The sequence below is a fragment of the Chelonia mydas genome, chromosome 2, assembly GCF_015237465.2.
Source record: "Chelonia mydas isolate rCheMyd1 chromosome 2, rCheMyd1.pri.v2, whole genome shotgun sequence".
Classification (NCBI taxonomy): Eukaryota; Metazoa; Chordata; order Testudines; family Cheloniidae; genus Chelonia; species Chelonia mydas.
In genome coordinates, this window is record NC_057850.1 from 192,220,791 (window position 1) to 192,235,456 (window position 14,666).

The 14,666-nt window shown below is 41.7% G+C and overlaps 1 protein-coding gene across 1 annotated transcript in view; it reads right to left on the reverse strand.

Annotated features, from left to right (window-relative positions):
- Window positions 1–14,666, reverse strand: part of RARB (retinoic acid receptor beta) — a 501,245-nt gene that overhangs the window by 24,617 nt on the left and 461,962 nt on the right. Inside the window, 2 exon segments of the mRNA XM_043540918.1 lie at window positions 2,378–2,392; window positions 2,394–2,539. Of these exon segments, the coding sequence (XP_043396853.1) occupies window positions 2,378–2,392; window positions 2,394–2,539 (161 nt within the window).

Sequence of the window (14,666 nt, forward strand, 5' to 3'; positions counted from 1 at the left end):
TGCAAAAATACAGGGACCTCTGTTTATGTTTTGACAACACATTAGCCACACAAAATACCAGTACAATAGAGCTACTGTATCAGCCTAACATAAATCTAACACAACAACATATTCATATCAGATGGATACAGTCTGTTTGCCACACAGTCCGTGAGCATAAAACTCTGGAACGCATTCCTGTCTGAGGACATACATTCCAGCTGTGGACATATGATCAGCTCTAACATGGACAAAATGTGGTTTCCCCTAAGCCCAGAAATGTTTTCCACACGTATCTTTCAGAAATGGCCTTATGTTTACTGTACTGCGAGTCTATTTATGTGCCATTTCGTTTAAGATGACTTAAGTCACAACCTTTCTTTTCGGTAGGAACCTAACACAGGAGATTCACTGAAAAGCCTCCCCACAAATCCCACAGTCTTGATGCCTGAAGTTAAGAACTTCCAATTATGTCACCAGCTGGCTGTTATCAACTTTACAGCCCAGCACAGTGCACTGGTCCCAGGAGAGTTGAACGTGCTTGGCCACTTCAGTAATTCCTGTTATTTAACGGCATGCCTGCATTGATTGTTTTGACTAAGTCTAACACGAGCAGGAGTATGGAGATACTGCCAGAGAAGCACGTAGCTATATAAGCTTTTTCCAGGACAAACAATTCTATGTTGTTCTCAAAATCAAATGTGTAAAAGGTTTGTGAAAATATTACATTTTTCTTATTTTTCAACCCTGTGCACAATATTTACACTTGCTTTCTTGCCATTTCATTTTGAGATCTTATAAACAGGGATCTAAGAGCTTTAACCTGACTTCCCCCACACTTGGTAAAGAAAGAAAAAGAAAAAAAAAGAGTATACTGTACATAGTAAGTCCGTCAATGCCAATTTTCCTTGATTAAGGTTTGAATAATTGAAAAATTTCACGTCTGACAAAGCACTACAGGACAGAGCTTCTCATGCACAGACCCAGGGTGGATCCCTCGATCTTGGCTGCACAGCACAAGTATCACATCATCTATCCAACCCCTTTGTCCATTTAAGCTGTCTCTGATCTCATGGCCAAACAAGCGAGAACACACGCTCAGTCTTATACAGTGCCTGCTGCAGGGTATTTTGCACCTTCCTCAAACATCTGGTACTTGCCGCTGTTCGTGACAAACCACTGGATTAGATAGAGCACAGGTCAGTTCCAGTACAGAAATTACTATGTTCCTATGACTTTCACGGTGACTTTATCCATATCGAGCATATCTTTAACTACTGCATTTGAAAAGCTTGACATGTGTTTCTTCACTGCCATCTGTATGTGCTGCAGTCTCTTATCCATTTACCAACACACACTACATATAGATGTACACAGGAAAATTCTGAGGGATGAAATCTACCTCTTAACCTTTCTACATAGTTTATACTGTATATACAATTCTATTTGGAGGTGTGGAGGTGGTAGCCTAAATTACAAACTGGCATTTTTGGAATTTGTTTATTTATGAATTAAAATGGAGAACATAACATCTGCATTCTTTCTCCTGGTCCCAATAGCTAATCTTCACTAGTTTTGAGATTGGATTAGGCAAGATTTGTAGCTATAATCCAGTAATGTTTAAGAGCAACCTCATCACCATGAGACTTTAGTCTTCTGGAGCCCAAACACGGTTTGTAGCCTTGTGAAGGAATTTAACAATTAAGACACCTTCTTGCAAAAACAACAGGTATGTGCTTAACTTTACGAATGCAAGTAGTCCCATGGACTATACATCCATTTAATTTGCTAGGTCAATACTTTAATCTTTCCATCTTTTAAATTAAGATTGGATTGTGGTTTCTAAAAAAGAGATCCCTTACCTTGTACTGTAACTGGAGTTCTTTGAGATGCATATCCCACTTCAGGATGGGCGCTTGCCTGTGCACTCTTGATCGGAGATTTTATTTGCAGTGTCCATGCGCCCTAGATAACCTCATGTTCTGTTGTGAGGGTATATTATGAGGGCAGACCCACTGGTGCTTCAGTTCCTTCTCAAAAGTCCAGCAAGAAGACTCTGAGGCACAGGGGAAGGAGGGCGGGTAGTAGAGCACCCCTAGGAACACATATCTCAAAGAACTCCAGTTACTGTACAAAGTAAGTAACCTCTCCTTCTTCTTCAAGTCGTGTCCATATGGGTTCTCCGTTTCAGGGGATTCCCAAGCAGTACCTCAACTACAGATTCAGTACAGACCGTAGAACAGCATCACCGAATGCCGTGTCAGCTCTGGAAGCAGGCACGAGATTCAAGAAATTGATCTACTTTACTGTAATTTTTAGAAAATGTCTAACATATCCATTCCAACACTACTGTCACCTGTGTACCTTTCCAAGTGTGTTTCTTTACAACAGCACTTACCGTAGTGTATTTCCCCCAGCTGGCAGAGAGAGGGGAAGGTTTCCTGGTGAGCTTTCCGAATTTTCTCAGTCAGATCATCCAACTCTGCTGTCATTTCATAGTTTTCAGTAAACTCTTGCTTTGAAGGCTCTTTCTTCTTTTTGTTCCTGTCATTTCTGACAGCTAGAGACAAGAAAGGAGGCAGGTCAGGTGTGGTTAATGAGACTATTTCATATTGCTTTCACAGCTCTTCTTAAAATTAGTGCCACAGATTTTTTTTTTTTTTTTTGTACTTTAAACTTTGAAGAAGCTAATTTGGATAGAAAATGTTGCATAAGTGTAGAAGAAAAGTATTTTTGTTTGTTAAAATACTATCAGGAAATATTACACTGAGATGGGCCAGTGCACCAATTTCTCATGTACACATACAGAAAGTAAAAGCCAACTTTCCATAGCAAGCTTGAGACCTTCTGGAGGTATCTCATTTTAAATAACGTACTTTAAAATTTCTATGGTGTCCTGCCCCTGAGGAGCCCAACCACAGCTGTACCCACATTAATGAAATGTCTCACAATAGCTTTGTGAGGCAAGAGTTAATAACCCTGTATTATTATTATTATTATTTTTACAGATGAGGAAATTAATGCACTGAGAGTTGATGTGATTTGCTTAAGCTAACAAAGTCAGTGGCAGAGCTGGGAACAGAACCCACGTCTCCTGGGTCCATGTCCTGTATTTTAACCCTAAAACCATTTCTTCCTCATAGGAAACTCTCTCTCAAAATAGGACTTGTGACGTTCCACTCCATATGTTTCATGGAAATATGCTAATGAGTGTGAATATTATGTAACTGGAATATGCTTCATGTAAAAGGTCGCCTGTAAGGTATCATTACAAAGCTTATGATCTACTGAGTGTGTTCATCCCATTTGTTTGCATGTATTATTTCTACGTCTGGAGTTAGGAGAATAAGATATAAACTTGTGTTACTGATGTAAACATGTTAAGTGGAAGCCATTAAGGGTGCTTCAGAATCAATGACCTGTGAATGGGTTTGTTTACCCACAAGCCTTCCTATGTACCTGTCTTCCAGCTACTAGGTAATGAAGAAGAAGGTCTTACAGTGACATGTGATCATGTCATCTGAACTGCAATCCATCTTAAACATGGTGCTTTTCCATTTAGAAGGAGGAGTGGGGATCCAGAGATACAAAAGATTCCTGCCTTGTGCCAAAGCTATAAAAGGGGGTGGAAGAGAACAAAGGGTGCTGCCAGTCATGGGAAATCCCCAAGTTACCACCTGAGCTGGAACTCACAAGGATTGTACCGGGGAAAGGATTGGGCCCAGACTAAGAAGGAGTCTAGTCTGTGAAACAAGCTTACTGGAACATCTCTGAGGGTGAGATTTACCTGTATTCAGGTTCTTAAATGTATTAGGCTTAGACTTGCGTGTTTTGTTTTATTTTGCTTGGTAACTTACTTTGTTCTGTCTGTTATTACTTGAAACCTCTTAAATCCTACTTTTATACTTAATAAAATCACTTTTGTTTATTAATTAACCCAGAGTAAGTAATTAATACCTGGGGGAACAAACAGCTGTGCATCTCTCTCTATCAGTGTTACAGAGGGCAGACAATTTATGAGTTTACCCTGTATAAGCTTTATACAGAGTAAAACGGATTTATTTGGGGTTTGAATCCCATTGGGAACTGGGTGTCTCGGTGCTGGAGAAAGGAGTACTTGCTGAGCTGTTTTCAGTTAAGTTTGCAGCTTTGGGGGTGTAGTTCAGACCCTGGGTCTCTGCTGCAGTAGGCTAGCGTATCTGGCTCAACGAGACAGGGCTCTGGAGTCCCAAGAGGACAAAGAAAACAGGCTCAGAGATATTTTCAGCACATCAAATGACAGTCCCAATGGGTTCTCTGTGACCGAACCCATCACAGTACTATTCAAAAGATATATCTTTTATGAATCCATTGTTTTACAAACAGTATAAACTTAACTCTGTAAAAGCATGTAGACAATGGGCAAATTCTGGTATGGCAGGCATTTTGAAATCAATAGTAAAAATTCCAATTAAAAAAAATCCTTATAGGTTCCAAGGCCAGAAGGGACTATTGTGATTATCTATTCTGACCTCCTGTGTAATACAGGCCATAGAACTTCCCCAAAATAATTCCTAGAGCAGATCTTTTAGAAACATCCAATCTTGATTTAAAAATTGTCAGTGAGGGAGAATCCACCATGTGTCATGACACTTGATAAACTGTTCCAATCATTAATTACTCTCACTGTTAAAAATTTACACCTTATTACCAGGTGAAATTTGTCTGGCTTCTACTTCCAGCCATTGGATCATATACCTTTCTCTGATAGACTGACAAGTCCATTATTAAATATTTGTTCCCAATGTAGGTTTTTATAAACTACAATCAAGTCACCCCATAACCTTCTCCTTGTTAAGGTAAATGGGTGGAGCTCCATGTTTTCTAAATCTTTCATCATTCTCGTGTCTCTTCTCTGAACCCTCTCCACTTTATCAACATCCCTCTTGAATTATGAGCACCAGAACTGGACACAGTATTCCAGCAGTGGTCTCACCAGGGCCAAAAGAGAGACAAAATAATCTCTTTACTCTTACTTGAGATTTCCTGCTTATGCATAACAGAATTTGGCCAGAGCATCCCAATGGGAGCTGACAGTCAAATGATTATCCACCCCAAATCGTTTGCAGAGTCACTGCTTCTCAGGATAGAGTCCCCCATCCTGTAAGTATGCCTACATTCTTTGTTCCTCTTATGTATTTGCTCACATTTTGCCATATTAAAATACATATTATTTGATTGCACCCAGTTTACCAAGTGATCCAAATCATTCTGAATCAGTGACCTGTCCTCTTTATTATTTACCACTCCCTCAATGTTTTTGTCATCTGCAAACTTTATCAGTGAGGATTTTATGGTGTTTCCAAGTCATTGGTTAAAAAGTTAATTAGCGTAGGGCCAAAAACCAATCCCTGCATGACCCCACTGAAAACACATCCACTCAATGACAATTCCACATTTAAAGTTATATTTTGAGACCTATCAGTTAGCCAGTTTTTAATCCATGTAATGTGCGCCATTCTAACTTTATATCATTCTAGTTATTTAATCAAAATGTCATGCGGTACCAAGTCAAACACCTTTCAGAAGTCTATAACGTCAACACTGTCACACCTTTATCAACCAAACTTGCAATCTCCTCAAAAACAGATATCAAGTTAATTTGACAGGTTCTATTTTCCATTAACCCATGCTTATTTGCATTAATTACATTACTCTCCTTTAATTCTTGGTTAATCAAGTCCCATGTCAGCTGCTCCATTATTTTGCTCAGGATCAATGTCAGGCTGACAGGCCTATAATTACCCTGGTCATCACATTTACGCTTTTTAAAAATTTGCACAACATTAACTTTCTACCAGTCTTCTAGAACTTCCTCAGTGCTCCACAACTTATTGAAAATTAACATTAATGGTCCACCGAGCTCCTCAGCTAGATGGAGGATTCTAATGGGAAATAAAAATAAAGCTCTCCCAAACATACATACTAACAGCAATACCAATACATGGCCTAATTCAGCTAGCTTCCCCTATTTTGCATAATATATTCTTGTTGGGAGTAGCAATTAAATGATATGTGTGTGCGCATGAATGCACAAAGGCCCTGTATCAGACTAGGGAGCGTACATACAAAACATGTGAGCCATAATGTACCTCAGTGGCTCTTATCTTGAGGTTCTGAAGTGTGGCATTTCCCAAAACATATAGAAGAGGCCAAGAGAGGATATGCAACTTCTGCCCCATGCTCTCACTGGTTGCTGTAGGTTTCGTGTTTGTTTAGTTCAAAAATTGATATATTTCCGTATTGTTCCAAATTCTTGCATGTTAAAATGATCACAATTCTAAAAGCAATACTTGTTTATTCATGTATAGAAATGACAGAGTAGGTGGTGTAGGAGAGTGAGACTATATATGAAAGAAAGCATAGAGTCAAATATAATAAAGATCTTAAATGAATCAAACTGTACCACAGAATCTCTACAGATAGTAATTCCATGCTTGAAAAAGAAGAATATAGCCGACCATCTGACCAGGATGGTGACTGTGAAATGTTTCAGGAGATTAGAGAGGCTATAAAAATACAAAACTCAATAATAAGAGGGTTTTCAACTATCCCCATATTGACTGGGTACATGTCACTTCAAAATGGGATGAAGAAATGAAGTTTCTTGACACCAGAAATGACTGCTTCTTGGAGCAGCTAATTGTGGAACCCACAAGAGGAGAGGTGATTCTTGATTTAGGCCAAGGTGGAGCACAGGATCTGGTACAAGAGTCAAGAAAGCTGAACTAATTGGTAATAGTGACCATAATATAATTTAAAATCCTCGTAGGGGGGGAAAACACCGAAGAATCTCACCACAATAGCATTTAACTTCAGTAAGGAGAACTATACAAAAATGAAGAAGCTAGTTAAACAGAAATGAAAAGGTAAAGTGAAATGCCTGCAAGCTGTCTGGAAACATTTTAAAAACACAATAGAGGCTCAAATTAATTGTATACCCCAAACTCAAAAACATCAGAAGAGGACCAAAAAAGTGCCACCACAGTTAAAAGCTCTTGTCCTGTCCTGTCCAAATAAAAGGCCAAGGATCTCCTTACATCAAGTGTATGGAGGATGGCTTCCCTATTATCCTGGTGAGGCTTAGGATAAAAGATTGGAAGGTGAAAGAGTTGGTTCACATGAAATACGGAACTCACACTGGGGGTGAACTTTGGGTGTAGTCTAAGAGTGACTACTGTGAACGGAGGATGTGCCATCAGGGCCGCTATCTCCCCTATCCTTCTTGCTGAGGTAATGGTAATCAGGAATGCCGTCTTCATGGAAATGTGAGTTAAAGAACCAGTGGCCATGGGTTCAAAGGGTGGTCTAGTAAGTTCTTTTAATACTAGATTGAGGTCCCATTTTGGGGTAGGAAGCTTGGGTTGGGGGAAGAGATCCACTATGCCTTTGAGAAACCTCTTGGTAATCGGGTGGGAAAAAATTGATGCCTCCTTGGCTCAATAAGCCACGCTAGAGGTACAGAAAGCATGGTGTCTGTGTGCCTGCCAAGGATCCCAGTAGGGCTACTGAGAGGGTGTGAAGGGACCTAAAGGTATTATGGTTGCCCATACTAGGGAAGCTGCGGATCAGAGGGACGCTATGGCTGAGGTTCATACTGGAATTGGGCACCATAGGGTGGGTGAGAAGAGCAGGAGAAGACCACTTCCTCTTACACACTATCTGACTCAGTGGACAAAAATGGGGGTGCATGGCATGATGTTGCCAGCAAGTCTGGAACTCCAGGCTTGCCCCGGTACTGAGTAGAGGCAATTCTGGTGCATCAGACACTGAAAAGTCTGTTGCATACCGAAAGTCCAGCAGTGCCAAAGGCGTCAGTACCAGTGGTGGTTGTCCACGCTGAGATGTCTGCACCAAGGAGTCGGTGATGTGGACCTGATAGTGTAGTCCACCGGTACCTGATATGCTGAAGACAGTACTGACACTGATGTCCATACCACAGGAGCCTTCTCCAGGGTAGATTCTCTGGATTTCTCGTGCCCAGTCGGTATTGATGATTCCTTGCCTGTGCCCACTGGGTCCTTAGATAGCCCAACATGCTCCATCAGGTCAGTACCACGTGAGACCTTGGTACCAGACTTAGATAGCTCAATGCCATCAGTAACAAGATACCGAACGAACTGAAGATTGTTTTCGACTTGGTCGGGGCTCGCTTTGGGGACTCATGGCCCTTTTCTTAGAGGCCTTGTGTGAGTGGCTCGTGGGCGTACTTCTTGGGCTCACCTCCTTTAGAAATAGAGGGTTGCAGTGAGGTTTCCCACTGTGTGGGGTCTTGGAGCAGCTGAAGGTGGTTGAAAGGCCACCTCCATTAGGAGAAGCTTGAGTCTCAGTTCTCTATCCTTTCTGGATCTAGGCTTCACAGTTGTTGGCACAAACTATACTTCTGTGGTATGTGGTTCTCTCCCAGACAGCAGACACACTGCGAGGGATAGACTCCTTGCAACTGAGACACTTCTAGAAGCCTGGTTAAATGGACATAACCTGTCCGGAGGGGTCTCAGATTGGGGGAGGGAGGAAGGGAGAGAATGGAAGAAAAATGAAGTCTAAAATAAAGTTTGGGGTTTGTTTTTGTTTTGTTCTGGTAATAAAAGATAAAGGAGTAAAGAAAAGGGAAGCTCCAAAAAGGTAGCTAAAATTAACAAATCTGAAGATGTTAATGATCTGCTAACAGACAGATAAAGCTCTGTTTCTAGCCGGGACGGTTAAGCAGGAACTGAGGAGGGGTTCACCGACACAGCATTGGTTAGCCTCAGGGCAAAGCATGGGAAGGGGGCAAAGCACATGCAGACCGAACAGACACTGCTACCAAAATTCTCCAATTACCAGCATAGGGATGCAGACACCTACAGTGAACCAACCGTAGGGACACAACTCGAAGAAGAATGCAAAGTAATACTCACTGGAAAACGTAATCCCAACTGCACATACAAAATGATGGGATCTAAATTGGCTGTTACCACTCAAGAGAGATCTTGGAGTCATTGTGGATAGTTCTCTGAAAACATCCGCTCAATGAACAGATGAAATCCAAAACGCTAACAGAATGTTAGTAACCATTAGGAAAGGGATAGATAATAAGACAAAAATATTATATTGTCTCTAAGTAAATCCATGGTACACCCCCATCTTGAATTCTCTGTACAGTTCTGGTCATCCCCTCTTTTAAAAGATATGTTAGAATTGGGAAAGGTACAGAGAAGGGCAACAAAAATTATTAGAGGTATGGAATGGCTTCCGTATGAGGAGAGATTAAAAAGACTGGGACTTTTCAGATTGGAAAAGAGACTATTATGAGGGGATATGATAGAGGTCTATAAAATCTTGACTGGTGGGGAGAAAGTAAATAAGGAAGTGTTATTTACTCCTTTTCATAACACAAGAACCACAGGTGACCCAATTAAATTAACAGACAGGTTTAAAACAAACAAAAGGAAGTATTTCTTCACATAATGAACAGTCAAATCTTTGGAACTTGTTGCCATGGGATGCTGTAAAGGCCAAAACTATAACAGCGTTCAAAAAAGAACTAGATACAATCATGGAGAATAGGTCCAACGATGGCTATTAGCCAAGATGGTCGGGGATGCAACCCCATGTTCTGAATGTCCCTAGCCTCTTGACTGCCAGAAGCCAGGAGTGGACAATAGGGGATGGATCACTTGATGATTGCCTGTTCTGTTCATTCCCTCTGAAGCATCTGGCATTGGCCACTGTCAGAAGACAGGATACTGGGCTAGATGGACCATTGGTTTAACCCAGTATGGCCATTATTATGTTCATGTATAGTGAAGTATTTGTGAAAGGGAAGCTTTAAGCCTTGAAAGAAAATGCCATTCCCTCTAGCTAATAGCATCAGAGTTTAATTTTATGAACAGTTTTGTTTTCAGAGACCAATTAAATTTATAACTAAGCACAGAAGAAATGTAATGGAGAAATTATCTTCAAGACTTTATGTTACATTTCATTGATTTTAAATAACGCAGTAAAGAAAGAGAAGAATTATATTCTTCCTTCTGAATCACATTGTATGGACTGGTAGCAAAATCCACATTAATATAAAATCCCCAAACCAAAGCCAAACCAAACCAAATCAAAAAATAAATAAAACAACCTTTGTTAAGGTGAAGTTTGAAAGCAGTAAATCAAAATATGCCTTTAAAAAGAAACACACAGCCCAGGAATTCAGGAGTTACGGTTGAATTTAAAAAAACAACAACAAAATTTGAAATATGAAAATTCATAGGTACCTTCACTAAACTTCTTTAACTTTTGCTCTAAACTGATGCCAGCCTCCTATCTTCCTTTCCTTGCTGGTTTAGTACTGAAAATGTGCATCGTACAACATCAAGTCTATAACTAGTTTCCCATATACCTTCTGTCTGATAAGAAAAAGTGCTGGATGCCTCACCACCACATAGACATTTACTCTTCTCAAACATGGGCTCCCGACCCGATTAAAATAGGGTCGCCAGGGCTGGCTTAGACTTGCTGAGGCCCAGGGCCAAAGCCAAAGCCCAAGCCCTATCACCCAAGGGCGAAGCCTGAGGGTTTCAGCGGGGTCGGCAACATGTCCGGGCATGGACACAAGTGTCAGGGGTAAAAATGTTGAGGTCCGTGGTAATTTTTCAAGAAACATTGAATGACTGAATGACATAACCCCCACAATGTCCGTCACTAAGTACGGTAATTTTGTCAAGTGTCCATCGTGCAACATGGTGGTGCCAACCCCTGGGTTTCAGCCCTGTGTGTTGGGACTTAGGTTACAGGCCCCCTGCCTGGGGCTGAAGCCCTTGGGCTTCAACTTTGCTCCCTCTTCCCCCGGGTCAGTGGGGCTCGGGAGGGCTAAGGCTTCAGTGCCCCATCGTGGGGTTCTCTAGTAATTTTTATTCTCAGAAGGGGGTCGTGGTGCAATGAAGTTTGAGAACCCCTATTCTAGTTTTTGTGGTCACTGGAGAGATGAACCTTTTTGGAAGAATGGATAACATACAGTTTGATTTTCTCAGGGTATCGCTACCAAGGCCAAACTGAGGCCAATATAAGTTAAGGTGTGGAGAAAAGGAGTAACAAACAAACAAACAAACAAAAATAAATCTGGCTTGTAACAGAAAATGAGTTGCAACCTTAACTGTGGAACAGCGATCATTCCATAATGACATAACACATTAATTCGTAAGGCATTTTTTACTATAACCAACATAGCAGCAAGATGCACTGAGGTCCACACTGAGAGCTTGACCATGTTCCAGCAAAGCACTTAAGCAGAAGCTTGGCTTTAAAGGATCCCATTAACTTCAGCAGAACTGCTTGCATGCTTAAAGGCAAGCACATTGCATAAGTGCTTTTGGGGATCAAGGTCAGAGTGCTCAGCACCTCGCGGAGCTGAGCCATGACTTGGACTGCCACAATTGTTAGATTCTATCTTGATGCCAGTCCAAAAAGATCATCATGGAGCTGGGAAGATGTGGCAGGGAAGGCAAAGAAGCAGCCCTGCTTGTAAAGGCTGCTTGTTCCCCCACCCTCCTTCTTTCCAAATAACACCTTACGGCCAAAAAATATGATTTGTTTCTTGGATTTTAGGACAGTATTTAAGAACATTCTTAGCCACTGAATAAACGTTCAGGGCCTACCTTACATCATGACCGCTTTCAAACTTACTGCACTCCAGAAGTAAATTTTAATCATTGCTGCACTTAGAGATAAAAGGGCTCCTTAGAAAATTATGTAAACTCCCACACAGTTGCAAAGAGCAATAAACCTTTTGTAATAAAGCCCCATTTACTTATAATTCCCTGAGCTGATTGACAAATTTTCTAAACATACGGTCTCAGCAACTACTTAGCTCAATAGCTTTGAACTGCTTGTAGAACACAAACACATTATTTAAGCTGTCTTAGGAACTGCTGCCAAGAACTTGCAGATATAAGGAGATGATTCACACGGGAATCACTTTACTGCTTCTTTGCTACTAGTGTATGGCTCTTGCTGCTCCAACTCTTCAGTTTAGTTTTACACACAGTTGTCAGTCTTCTGAAGGCCTCTTAGCAGGACAGCAGCTGGCCCTGACCACATCACCAAATAGATTCTGTTCTGTCCTGTTTCTTTTGAAGCCTCTAGAGATCCTATGGCTGGAACTGGGGGAAGGAGGGGGAATTAAATTGTGCTGAAAAATAAAACAGTCTTCATTCACTCCAGTTTCTTTGATTTAATTTTTGGTGACTTAAGTCCTCCCACCCCACCGCACTTAAATCAGATATTCTACCCTACCTTCCACATTTGTCTCAACTAGGGCTAAACAAGTCAAATCAGATCCAGTGGTGAGTCTACATGCCATATAAGATAACAACATAAAACGCTGCAATGTAGCATCTGATTCAGAAATGGTACAGACTTTCAATACCACAAAGCGCTGCACATGTTCAACTACATCTGTGATTCAGTGCAAAAGTTGAAGGTAAGGCACGGTTACGTTTACAGGTATTAAATACACACACACACACACACACAAATCAGTCCATTCAAAAGACACACTGTGGAAACACTGTCACTTTGTGCATGTGTAGGATTTTGGATTACAGCCTATGCTGTATTTTATAAATGATACCTTTCTATATCTTGCTATGTACACGTACATGATCACATTAATCCCTTGTGTAACTCCACTGACTTTATTAAAGTTACACCAGCTATGAATCTTGCCTATAATCTTTAATGTGACAGAGTTGATGTTATTGTAGGAAATCTCAATTCATTTTTTTTTGTGCACTAAATTTTGAGGGCTCAGTTGCTGCATTATTTAAGTTAGTTTGGTTTATTGTTTGTGTGCATGTAAAATTGCTGCACGCTACTTTGGCAGTCCCCCAGCAACTAACCCAAACAGTTCTGCAGGCAATGACTGACCTGCCTTGCTTGTTTACCTGCCTGCCCTCCATTGCTCTGGTGTCAAGATGACCAGGTGTCCTCTCCCCAATTTAAAAGCAGGCACGGGGCCATAATTTGCCCATTTGCGCCTGGATTCAAGTACATCAGTGTTGCTGTGATGTTACTCCAGAAGTCCTACATGTCTTGAGCAGCTGCTTGGAGCCAGGCTGAGACCCTGAATCTCATTGTCACCTGGGGAGAAGCATCAGTACAGGAAGCTCTTGTGGCCAGCCCATGGAATAAAGAACTTTTTGGAGACGTTGCTAGGCAGACGTCCACGAGGGGCCACAATTGGGATAACGAACTGTTCGGGATAAAGAACAAACAGCTCAGGACTTGCATTCAAACCACAGATGCCAGGAAAAAATCTGGGAGTGGAAATGTGGCCTCTCTATTTTTTGAGGAGCTGGACTGGATTTTGATCAATTACATGACCACCCAATCCAGGAAGGTTGTGGACCCTGATGCCCGCTCTGTCTCCCCCACTCCCATGGACAAACAGCAAGACGTATCAGAGGATGAAGGTGAGGAGACTAGTGAAGAGCTGTGCCCAGAAAACCAGTATCTCTTTGGGACTCGGGACTCTGATGGTGGCCATGTAGAAGGTGAGCCAGATTCCTGCTGAGCAGCAACCAACCCCAATTCCCAACCAGAAACCCAGACTGGGATTGAGGAGGCAGATCTTCTCAAGGGAACCTCGGCATGTATCTATCTACCTTTACAATGTATTGTTATTACTTTGATATCCAGCTCTGTGCTAGCTTCTGTTCTGGATGCCCCATGGCCACAGCCATTTTAGGCTGATGTGAGCTAGCAACCTTTATGAGTCTCCAACAACTGGCCTCCCTTAGTCTGCCCCCATTGTCTGTTTGGCCCCCTCACACACATTTTCAAAATGGCAGCTGCTTTGGCAGTGCAATCAGCCTATGTCATGTTAAAGCCCCAACTACTGATCCTTTTCAAGCCCATATCATGGAGGGCATATGCCTTCTACCTATTTTCCTGTCCCCGCCCTGATTCTGCTCTATCCAGCTAACTCCTCTGCCAAAAACCAAACCAAAACCCATTTCGCCAGCTCAAAATGGTAGCTGGCAGCATAGCCTGCACCCCATCCCCCTCTTGAAGCATATTCAAATAAGGGAAAAATAATTTACGAATAGTCATCAATGAACTTTGCACAGAAAATCCATGGACTTTAATTAATTCATATGGTTTCACAGAAGTATCTAGGCATAGCACAAGGCAAAATAAGGGTTGCCACAACATTTCACTTCACCTCTACCACCCACAAACAACACTGCACTGCTCCCAATCTCTCTCCACCCCACCGTCTCCCAGGTTAATGGCTGGCTGTACAGGTGAACTTTTTCAGGCCTGAGACTCAAAGTAAGAGCAACAGGGATCCCTGACAACATGTCCCTAACTGTTTCCATTTTCTATTGGACCTCTTCCTGGCTGCTCAACCCCTGAGCAAAAGCTCCGCACCTCAGCCTCCCACCCATCCATAAGGGTTTTCTGCCTTACTCGCAAATACGATACAAAATGCAGCACGTAGCCATCATCTTAGGGACATTTTTTTTTCTATAGCTTCCAGCCTATTACACAAACAGTGCCACCTTCCTTTCAAATGGCCAAATGCACACTCCACTGCCATTCTGCAACTACTGAGGCAGTACCTGAACAGTTCCTTCCTTCTGTCCAAGTGGCCACTGAACAGCTTCACTAACTAG